Raw genomic sequence first — 12,491 nt, forward strand, 5'->3', positions numbered from 1 at the left:
AAGGCCCAAATTTCAACGGTTACTAATAAATAAATAAAATAAAAAATTGACTTAGAGCCCGTTTGTTATAGCTTTGACTTAGAGCCCGTTTGTTATAGCTTTTTTTAGGAAAAAATCACTTTTTTTAAGAAAATAATCACTTTTAAGAATATTGCATCCGTTTGTTACAGATTTTAAAAAAATCAGAATCTAAAAAAAATTTAAAAACAGCTTCAAATGAGAAGCTGTTGAGAGCAGCTTCTCAAAAAATAGATTTTTTTTAGAGGAGAGAGAAGATATGGATTTAAAGATTGAACTAATTTTGTAACAAAAAAATCGCTTTTATATAGCTGTATCCAAACAAACTAAATTATTTTAAAAAAAAAGTGATTTTTATTACGGTAAACAAATGCAAAATAGATTCTGATTTTTCATAAAATCTCTAAAAAATAATCTCTAAATTATTTTATGTCAAAATCACTTTTATTTTAATCCGTAACAAACGGGCCCTTGTTCGAAATGGGTAAGCACTTCCACCTCTTCAAGTCCACGATATTCACACTTACGTGCCCCACTTTTTCCGCTCTCTCAAACAAAACCAATTTCAAAAATCACACACTCACTGAAAAAGCGTAATAACGTAACTGAAAGAAACAAACAAAATAGCTTCTCTTCTTCTCATTCTCTTGCTCCCATTACTACTCTTCTTCATCCTCACTCTCAAAACCTCTTCCTCCGAACCTATACCCGAACCTGAAACCGATACCGAACCAGTGACTGCAATGGACTCATTGATTTCACTCGTTAACAGAATTCAACGCGCATGCACGCTCCTCGGTGACCACGGCGCCGATTATGCTTCTCAGTCTCTTTGGGAGTCTCTTCCTTCCGTCGCCGTCGTCGGCGGTCAGGTTCGGTTCTTTTTCGAATTCAATTCTACGATTTTACTGTTACCGCTATTTCATCGTCCTCGCATTTTGTTATTTTTTGGTTCTTATTTTAGAAAAATATGCAGAGTTCTGGAAAATCTTCGGTGTTAGAGAGTATCGTTGGACGTGATTTTCTTCCCCGTGGATCAGGTACATTACCGTCATCGGTTTCACCGTTGTTTTATTTTATTAATTAATTAATTAATTAATTAATTAGTAGTATATAAGTAGCACCGATACTTCTGATCGAAGACGTGGACATATACATATTACTTTCTCAAATAATTATCGGTGTTAGCACGTCGGTGTGTGTCTGGTGGTGGTGAATGTGTATGTGTGAGTGATTCATAGTCTGTGGTTGGAGCACTGACTGATGGAAGGCGTGTCGCTGTCGCATGTCAGTGTTCGACACTGACACCTGACACACACCGGAGCATGTGATTACATTCAATCATGCTGTTTTCTAAAATTATTACCGGTGCTGCGTCATCATAGTTAATTATTAATATTCATGTCCTGTTTTTGTTACTGAGAGTTGAGAAAGGTATGGTAGAAGAGAAGTGTATAGTGAATGATGTTTTGATTAATGAAAGAAAAAATTGCTTGGGTTTGTTTTTTTATGTCTTATATTTTGAAGTGATGTTCAGGGATTGTTACGCGGAGGCCTTTGGTACTGCAACTGCACAGAATAGAGGAAGGGTTACAAGAGTATGCTGAGTTTCTGCACTTGCCGAAGAAACGTTTTACTGATTTCTGTATGTCTTTTTCATGTAATCCATGTTTGATTTTGAATTTACACTGGAGGTTGTGGAAATCAGAGTTCCTTGAACACACTTCACAGTACAAACCCTGCATGCATTTCTTTTCTTTCTTTTTTAACAGAAAATAGAAATTTCAAAGTGCGCTATTTGACTTGCCATTATGACATTCTCACAAGAATTAATTATTTTTCTGCACTTGCATGGTATTGTTAGCCTCTATTGGCCATTCTACACTTCCCATGGTGTTCTTTTATTGACAGTGTAAGATATTTTACTAAGGTTGGCTTGTACAACTTTGATTTTATTGGACTGAATTCTTAGTTGTTTCAACTGATATTAGTTACTAGTTAGTGTTATTTCTGTTTTTATTTGTAATTGTTGTACAAGTCGGCACTGGTGAAAATATTTTCATATTACATCCACTATTTTCTTAGGATTTTTACACCGAAACAGATGACAAATATATATTTTGGAAAACTATTATCAACTTGTTTGACTTATTATTATGTTTTGTAGCTATGGTTCGAAAGGAAATTGAAGATGAAACTAATAGAGTGACTGGGAAATCAAACAAGATATCTCCTGTTCCTATTCATCTAAGCATCTACTCACCAAATGGTAAAGAGCCTATATTTTACATTTCATTCAAGTAAATCTAAAGAGCCTATATTTTATCTCTCTTTTTTCTGAGATTGATTTTCTAGTAGTAAATGGCTCTTTTTATTGTTGTTAGACATGATTTGAGTCACCAAATCGCAATAGATATTTGTCAGAAATAATATGTAATCAGTCCCCTGAAAACTCGATAGTGTTAATTGATTTTAACTATTTGTGCTATTTTATTGCTTTAGTTGATGTCTTCTTTTATTTTTTAGTTACATGATGAGTGCCTTGTTTATCAATTGCCGATTTACGGAGATTCTGTTATTCCGTTTGTGCACTATTTCTATTTGAATTGCATTATGCTTTGTTAAGTTGTTCAACCACTAATGTCTAAGTTAGAAGAAACTTGTTAAGTTGCTCACTCTTTGTTTACCCATTAAGAGGGATACTTTCAAACATATGCCCCAAAAAACACGGGAGGCTTATGGAACCTTCTTCCTCATAGTGAATTTTGCATAAAAATTGAATTATCCAAGCTAATATTGATAAAATTCAAAAACCTTTGTTTTATTTCGTAAATAACTTTGGAGCTATCAAGTGATGATGCATCTATCTTCAAGAAGGATTTTTTTGGGATTAATTGCTCTTCCAAGTGTCTACTACTTTTTTGTGTCACTTATAACTTATGTAATCATTTAATTATTATTGACAAATATTGTGTAATCGTTTTAAATTAAACCGAACGATACATCGATGGATGTCATTTTTATTTCCATGAAGACAATAACATTTGATTTTTCTAAGAATTGCATTATATGTTTTTAATTTTTTTGATATGTTTAGAGTAAACTTTTGTTAACACCACAATAAATCTCTTTTCGCCCGTGTGTTGCACGGGTGTATATCCTAGTTATTGTATATGTGTGATCTTCCCTCTACCTGTGGTAATGATTACAGTCCGCATCTGATTAATGTTGTTGTTGTTGTTGTTGTTCTGACTATTTTTATATTTGTTGATAGTTGTCAACTTAACACTGGTAGATCTGCCCGGTTTGACAAAGTTCGCTGTAGGTACGCTTTCTTTTCATTATCTTTTCACAAATAATCTTGATTTGATATTATCAATTTCCCTTTTCCCATTGATTTATTAGTTTTTATTTTATTTTATTTTTTCAGAGGGACAACCAGAAAGTATTGTTCAAGACATTGAAAGCTTGATCCACTCATATGTTGATAAGGTAGTTAAAATTAAAAGACTAGCCTATACAACTTTGGTTCCCTTTGGCTATATGATGGCCTTCCAAAGCAATTTGATGCCCTATGTTGAAGAAATCATATTGGAGGATGATATTAACAAGTTCACTGCCTTTATTTCTATCACTTCAGTAGTACTAGCAAGTGATGACAGGCAATAGTTGGTCACATTCTTAATCCCAAATATGGGGCTTTTTAACCTTTTCCATTCTGACATAATGCTATTGAATGTGTGGCAAAATAATAATTTGAAATTTTTAGTTTGTACGTGTGGGTGGCCACACTTTTAATCCTTTTATTTATCTATTGCTTATTTGTTTTCTTTGATTTTCAGCCTAATTGCTTAATTTTGGCCATTACTCCAGCAAATCAAGATGTAGCGACATCTGATGCCATCAAGGTTTCCAGACAAGTTGACCCTGCTGGTATGCTTGCTGCATTTTGCTCACAATCATGCTTGAACTATACAGACAGTATGCATTTATTTTCTTATAATATTGTGGTTTTTCTTGACTATGCGTTCAAAATATTTTCCGCTTAGGTGAACGAACATTTGGTGTGTTGACGAAGATTGATTTGATGGACAAAGGAACAAATGCTTTGGATGTAAGAATCATATCTTTTCTAGGCACTCAATAGTAAATTCATGTTGTTATATATTTGGCTCTGTGTTGGAACTTATTGTGGATTTTCTACATATGTTAATTGACAGAGTCACAGGTGCATGATAATTTTTGCTAGCTAATGTTCCCATTCTGTCATGTTGTAGGTCCTTGAAGGAAGATCATATCGACTTCGTAATCCTTGGGTGGGAATTGTAAACCGTTCTCAGGAAGATATTAATAAGAACGTAGATATGATTGCAGCTCGGCAGAGAGAGCGTGAATTTTTTGCCACCAATCCTGATTACGCACACTTGGCCAGCAAAATGGGCTCAGAATATCTTGCAAGGCTACTGTCAAAGGTTTTTATTTATCCTTGTATTAGACAGTGTTGGATGGACATGCTTTTTTTGGCTATTTTTTTCTTGTATCTTCCCAAATCTGCTTGATTACTCAGAAAACTCATTTGGTTTTAGCATCTAGAGTCTGTGATTAGAGCTCGCATTCCAGGGATTGCGTCTTTCATTACTAGAAGCATTGATGACCTTGAAGCTGAGTTGGCTCACCTTGGTCGACCAGTTGCCATTGATGCTGGGGTGAGGAGTGTTTTGTGCTGTCCGCAATCTATTTAAGTTGAAATAGTTCCTAACAGGACATTTATTATCAGATTTCTTATGATTTTTTCAGGCCCAACTGTACACTATTCTAGAATTATGCCGTGCTTTTGATCGGGTGTTTAAGGAGCATTTAGATGGAGGGTAAGAAATCTTATTTTGTAGCTTAAATTAGAGATCGTTATTTTGTCTGTGTTTTATGGTTGTTCATTTAAATTGGGGCATGAGTTGATACTTGATTCTTTTAAAAACTCTTGAAAATACAACCTTTTTTTCTTAATATTTGTGGGAAGGAAAAACCTTGACCTTTCTGCCTTTACTGTGTTGTTCCCCCTCCCTAGGCGACCAGGTGGTGACAAAATTTATATAGTTTTCGATTATCAGCTTCCTGCTGCATTGAGAAAGATTCCACTGGACCGTCATTTATCGCTGCAAAATGTGAGAAACGTTATTTCTGAGGCAGATGGATACCAACCTCATCTAATTGCTCCCGAGCAAGGTTATCGACGCCTCCTAGAGAGCTCACTCAATTATTTTAAAGGTCCTGCTCAAGCATCTGTAGATGCTGTAAGTGATTCATTTCTGCTTTAAATAGGTCACTGATTCTAGTTTCATTTTCTTCATGATAATTGATCTTTTTTCATGCTATTGATATTTATTACTTTTATTAATTCCTATATATTCTATCTGTGGCACAGGTTCATTTTGTCCTGAAGGAACTCGTGAGAAAGTCAATTTCCGAAACAGAGGTTTGAGTTGGAATACTGTCTAAATGAAAAGCAATGTGATTTTAGCCCTATTAGTGAGTTTTGACTATGGTTGCAGGAATTGAAGCGCTTTCCAACTCTGCGATCTGAAATAGCAGTAGCAGCTATCGAGGCTTTAGAGAGGTTCCGTGAAGACGGAAAGAAGACAACATTAAGACTAGTGGAAATGGAATCTTCATATATCACCGTTGATTTCTTCCGTAAACTCCCACAAGAAGTCAGCGACAGGGGAGGGAATCAGGCTTCCTCCTCTGCTGACGGACACTTCCAAAGGATTGGTTCAAACGTTTTATCTTACGTTGGGATGGTATCAGAAACATTGAGGAATACCATTCCAAAGGCTGTTGTTCATTGTCAAGTGAGGGAAGCTAAGCGATCTTTACTAGATCACTTTTACGCACAACTCAGCCAAAAAGAGGTATAATACAATCATACTTGCATACATAAAATATGCTATCATATCAAATTGCATTCTAATTCATCCGCGCTATTACTAAATATTTGCATTCTAATTCATCCGCACTATTGCTAAATATTTGTAGACTAATTTTGTCTGTTTATTTTTCAGGAATTGCAACTTGCTCATTTGCTGGATGAAGATTCTGTGTTGATGGAAAAGAGACAGCAATGTGCCAAGAGGCTGGAGTTGTATAAGTCCGCGAGAGATGAGATTGATGCAGTATGTTGGTCTGGATGAGATGAATATGAAGAGAATTTTAGGATAAAAATGACTGTGATATAATGTAGATGAGCTTGAGAATATTGGCCGCAACTGCTTAGTTGTTATATTGTTCATTGGTCTTTTATGATTTTTACTCTGCGTCTGATTCAGAGGTTGAGTGGTTTTTAACTGATTTATCAAATGCCTAAAAGGAAAAATTGATCAGTTTATCGTTAGATAGTGAGATGATTGTTTGCCTCAATCAAAAAGCTTTGCACAAACTAAATTCTGTCTAGAAGATTAGTGGTTACTTTACAATAACAATGGAAATTATACTTGGTTCCTCAAGACGAGTTTTGATTTATAACATTCTCTTCTCTTATGTTACGATTTATTATTTATTCAAATAAATAAACATATACCACACTTTAATTTATTTTAATCTAATCAAGTTATTATCCATATTTTTTTTCTACTTATTTAAGCATAATAGAATAAAAATCATGTTGAATTCTAAAGTTATTATCAATTTTTAAGAGTGAAAATGTAGGCGGCTTTTGGTTACCATTAACGTTATGTGAGATGAATCTTTGATGTCCTCATGAGCTTAGTTCAGTTGGTATGGACAATGCATAATATATGTTAGGTTTAGGGTTCAAACCTCGGCCACTACCAAAAAAAATAGATGAATCTTTGATAAAATAAAAAAATAGAGATGAATCTTTGATAAAATAAATATACCAAATTTTTTTTTTGAAAGAAAAACCTATTGAGATTCTTGTTTGCCTTTAAATCATGCAATTATGACATATGTCACGTCTAGAATCAAAGGCATTAGAAAGTGATTCTGAAGAGCTACCACTTCAAATCATATCATATACTTAGGAGATAAAACACCTCACATCTATAATCAACGGCTGTATAAAGTGATCTTGAAGAGCCACCATTTATAGTCACATCATGCTTAGGAGATAAAATAAAGGTTGTGATCTAGAACAACTCATCTTTGATGAATTCACCATCTAGTTTGTTCCTTCAATGATGAAATTGTCCCCTTACATAGCTGTTAGATAGACCACATTATTCTTTGAACAAATCTTGCATGATCACATGATTAAATATATACGCATAAAGAGATATATGTCTCTAAAATATAAGATCATTCTTTTTTCTTTTTCTTTTTCTTTTTCTTTTTACTTTAGAAAAATGTCTTTTGCGTGTGTGCCTAGACACTGTACATTTAGTTTTGTGACCATGCAAAAATTCTCCAACTCTTTGTTCCTTGTGTCCTTCAATGCGTATGAATGTCATCAACACTCTCGTGGTTCAACATTGCATGCAAAATTTAATTTTGTTCAAAATTTGACAAATGACTAACAAACAAAGGGAAATTTGGTAAATATTAAATATTATGTTTTGATTGGCAATGAAAAATAATTTATTGCTTTTCTTTATCTATTTTTGTTTTTATATTATTTTAGTATTTTTATTAAAATAGTAAATGTTAGTATTATTACTATTATTTGAAGGGTTAAATATGTTTTTGATCCCTATAAATATGTCAACTTTTCGTTTTAGTCCCTCTAAAATTTTCCTTCAACTTTTAGTCCCTATAAAATTTTCAATCACTACTTTTGGTCCCTATTTTAAATTTAATTTTTGTATTTTTAAATGAAATTGTGCAGAAATGTATAAAATATTCTAAAAGAAATTCCTAAAAAAAATTAGAATTTTTTAACAAAACACAAATTAAATATGAATTTTTAACCTTAAAACGTATAAAAATTAATATTAAATTCATGTTTTGTTAAAAAATTCTGAATTTTTTTTGGAGTGATTCTTATAATATTTTGAATTTTTCTGGAAAATTTTATTAAATAATATGAATTCTACATATGAGTTTACTTTAAAAGAGGGACCAAAAGTGAAGATTGAAAATTTTATAGGGACTAAAAGTTGAAAGAAAATTTTAGAGGGACTAAAACGAAAAGTTGACATATTTATAGGGACCAAAAACATATTTAACCCTTATTTGAAGGCCGAGTTCGAACTCTCAACTTTCTTATCACTCCATTTACTCTCACTTCAACCACAAATTCATCCTAATATCCTCTTACCTTATTAGAATAATCGATAAATGAATTTTTTTTTGGGGTCAAGAAATATATATTTTATTCATTTAAAAAGCTGAAAAGTCTGTCATTACACCATATGTGGAAAATACAAAATTATTACAAAATCAAACAAATACAATATTAAGCATAATATTTTCTCCTAAATTATACTCTATTAAGTTATGGTAACATAACCTAGCTAAGAATGAAGCAGACAAACCAAAGTCACAAAAAAAAAAATGTATAACACTATCTATCTATGTATAATATAATAAAATATATTAAATGGTCACAAAAAATTGATAAAAATAGTGTACCTTTTTATTTCGTGTATTTTTGCAGTAAGATGAAAAAGTAAGTGATAAATAAATAGAAATAATTTTATATTCAAATAACACACAACTCTAATATCCTCTGAAAAAATGCAACTCAAATATAATTTTTCATAACTCTGACATACTAGCATGAATGCATGATCAATATGTATAATATAATAAAATATATTAAATGGTCACAAAAAATTGATAAAAATAGTGTACCTTTTTATTTCGTGTATTTTTGCAGTAAGATGAAAAAGTAAGTGATAAATAAATAGAAATAATTTTATATTCAAATAACACACAACTCTAATATCCTCTGAAAAAATGCAACTCAAATATAATTTTTCATAACTCTGACATACTAGCATGAATGCATGATCAAACTAGAACTCTACAATGTTCTTACAAGCTATACTAACCATAATCTTCACCTAGGAATTTGGATAATAGAAAAATTAGCCACATTCATCTTTCTAAAAACTTGTACACTAAGACCACCTGCAATGGGCCTATTGAAAGCAAAATTAAATATGTTGAACCATTGGAGTTGGGTTACTGAAGATGATGTGGAGGAAAGAGGTATTGAAAGGCTTCAATATGTTGAAAGACTGTACCAAAATGCCACGCGTGCGTTTTTAATTGCTGAAAGAGGGAGAGTGTAATACACGAGCAGACAGGCGCGCTTGTGGGACAGAGGGAGAGGAAAGAGAAGCTTTTTTTGGTTAAAGCAGGGACACATGGCTTGCTACGATTGGCTGCTTAGATAAATAAGAATAAGAAATAAATAAAAAATGGTGGGGTAGGGTGTTGAATGAAAAACAATTGGAGAGGTAAAAATTGAATGAGTGTTGAATTAAGATAGAGAAAATGATGTGGAATGTTGGGAATTGAAAAAGTGGATGTTGAAGGATGTTGAATGGTATTAACCATTGTACATGGTCTAAGTTTGCTCGCATTAATCCTTGTCATGGTGTGGTGAGTGTCTAAAACTTGGCAACGTGTATTCAAATTAATAATTTATTCTTAACAAAGCACTATTAATATAGGGTCTAAGAATGGAATTGGATTCTCTAACTTTGAATCCTATGCTTTTTGATGACTTTAGGTAAAATGAGAGAGAATATAGAAAAATATGGAGGGAAGAAATGAGTATATCATAGATGCTTAAAAAAAAGTATATCAGAGATATATTCAGATTAGTTCATTTTTCTTTCTAAATATTTCTAAAATTGAACCCACTTAGGTTGGCCTAGTGGTATTGGCTTGGAACTGGAGTATGCTCCTCCTCAAGGTCTCATTCTCTCTGGTGCCCAATTTGGATGGGTTAATTTAGCTTCTTAAAAAAAAAATGAATAAATATACATTACCGCCTTTAACTTTTAGAAGAAAATCTAAATGCTTCAAAATGATCGAATATAATATCAATATGTTTAAATTCGCTTAGAATTGAACCGAAATGACATAACCCACTTATGATCATTCTTACACATTAATCTATTTGATCTCATGGAACCTTTGGATCTTGGAGTATGCTTCTCTGAAGGTATCATGTTTGATTCTCTCTGTTAATTTTAGTGTGTTGGTTTGACCTCTTCAAAAGAAAAAAAATAATTGTATCAGTTTTTTGCGATGTTTTTTCTTTTGACACTGGTGACTTGACATTGTAAATTTCTTGGTGATGTTCCTCTTTGCACACCTTGTGCGAGTTGCATCACCCGTGGTAATGTTATAAATCCATTTTGACTTGTTAAAAAAAAAGAAGAAAAATAACTTTGCCAATCTATGAAGCACCGATACAAACAAGGATATCGGACACGACACGAACACTGATACGCCAACATTGCTAATAATTTGAGAAAATCATATAATTCAGTGTAATCATATGTGTTGGTGTTGTGTCAGTGTCGGATGCCGACGCGTGTCTGACACTTGGACACGACTAATCCGAGAAGTGTCTGTGCTTCAGGTACCAATAAATTTGAAAAGATATGTTATTTTTACATAATTATCTCTACATTTAAATTTTAATGGTATAATAGGAGAGAAAACAAATTTAAGTTTCCCAATTAAGTATAATTTTATAGATGCATTTTTGTATTAAAACCATTAATACATGTGTAGTTTGAAGAAGATTTTATATTAAGGGACTACAAATATAAAAAGTGAATCTTATAATTAAGAACATAAGACGCATTATTCCTATTATACAACAACAGTCCATTTATGTAGTTGTAAGCACGAAGCTTTAATTTTCTACCCAGAATTGTCTTCCATTGCTAATTTGCTATTACGTTTCAACTTGGTGTAGAAAATGAAATTTCTGGGGTTGCCTCAAACAATAAGTATTGATTACTATTGGCACGCTGGGTCCAGACTCCATAGCTCCTAAATGGCTTCCACGTCATAGCTGATGTGGTTCAATTCAAGGGATATATCCTTCATGGCAGTCTTTGTCAACCTTTCTACAGAATATCTCTTCTTTTTGAACAGTGAATTATAAACTTTGGCAGCCAGCACGAGGTGGTTGTTATGAGAAAGAACTATTGGCTTCTAAAACTCACTATAATGACATGAACTCCCACGATGTATGACAATACTTTTTGTCCCTGTGAGTTTATCTCAGTTGGTAAGGACGATGCATAATATATGCAAGGTCTGGAGTTTAAACCCCGGACATCACAAAAAAAAAAAAACAAAAAAAACTTTTAGCTAGGGCCCTGTGTGGCTAAACAATTTGATCAAGCACTTATAACATAAACACTTATTATATAAATGTTTATGTATAACCTATTTTTCTACGAAAGTTATAATACAGTCAAATATTTTCATATAAGCTAGCTGTTTTTGTAAACTATCTTAAAAAGTTTAAGAAAATATACTGAACATAGATAGTTTATGGATATTTTATAAGTTTTTATAAGCTCTTCCAAACAGTCTCACAAGCGTTTGTTCTATTAGATAAGCTAAAATAAGTAAACCAAACAAACTCTAAATGGCATAGCGAATTCTCTAGATGCGGAGCAATATCTTAAGGACTAAGGTCGTTTTCTCATCATACCAATAGAGGCTGCTTCTTTGGCATTGTGTATTTGTGACCTAGTGTAATGCACTTTGAAACACAATATCTAAATTAGAGGGATATTTTCTAAGCACCTTCCACCACATAGAGAGCAAGGTCTTTATGTGATATTTGACCAAGTGGGAACTCTAAAAATATGCCTAACATAGATAGGATCATCAAAGTGCAGAAGGGCCTAACTCTTACTTGTGTTCCAAGCCATGTACTTCATATTTTCAATTCAAAACAACTCAGTATTTGATTTAACCAACCTGTTAGGTGAGCAAAGGTCAAATGACTCTGAGAATTAAATGTCTCTGCTTGTGTCTGTTGGCTAATGATATTAAAGACTATATTATTTCCCATATACTTCATATCCCCTTTATGTTTTGCAATACAGAATGAAAATAATGCATAATACTGAGAAAAGAAAATGAGTTTATCATTCAACCTGGTAAAAAACTGAACAAGAGAATGATATTTCTGACTAAAACAAAAAATTGGTATGGCTGACTACAAGTTGTTGCAAGGGGACCATATCCATTAGTGTGGGCCTAACTTAGAATTAAATTTATGTACAGGAAATGTTGTGGAAATATCATTTGTAGATAAACAGAATAAAACATATCTAAAAAGGAATGTGGTACAAATAGGTCAGAAAGTGGTTTTCAATGTCAAATGTAGACTAAGCGAGTAGGCCAGAGACAATGGTATCAAAATTACTCTTTATGCCAACTGTGAATAGTTTTTATTTTCATCTTTGGTATGTCAAAGTTGGTAACATTGACCAGATTCTCTATAAATAGGAGAAATCCACTTCCATTCATGC

At 32.8% G+C, this 12,491-nt stretch overlaps 1 protein-coding gene across 1 annotated transcript; it reads left to right on the forward strand.

The window, feature by feature from the left end:
- The first annotated feature begins 503 nt into the window (after window positions 1–503).
- On the forward strand, window positions 504–6,518 carry LOC146901323 (phragmoplastin DRP1E-like). Its single transcript, XM_085733113.1, has 15 exons — window positions 504–890; window positions 995–1,058; window positions 1,556–1,663; window positions 2,186–2,287; window positions 3,293–3,343; window positions 3,449–3,510; window positions 3,861–3,951; window positions 4,068–4,132; window positions 4,296–4,490; window positions 4,605–4,724; window positions 4,816–4,886; window positions 5,084–5,309; window positions 5,441–5,491; window positions 5,568–5,927; window positions 6,078–6,518. Exons 1-15 carry the CDS (start codon window positions 762–764, stop codon window positions 6,204–6,206), a joined length of 1,824 nt encoding a protein of 607 aa, XP_085589239.1. The 5' UTR covers window positions 504–761; the 3' UTR covers window positions 6,207–6,518.
- The last annotated feature ends 5,973 nt before the right edge of the window (window positions 6,519–12,491 follow it).

This window comes from Medicago sativa, chromosome 8 (genome assembly GCF_051527215.1).
Source record: "Medicago sativa cultivar Bolivia chromosome 8, Bolivia_mono, whole genome shotgun sequence".
NCBI lineage: Eukaryota > Viridiplantae > Streptophyta > Magnoliopsida > Fabales > Fabaceae > Medicago > Medicago sativa.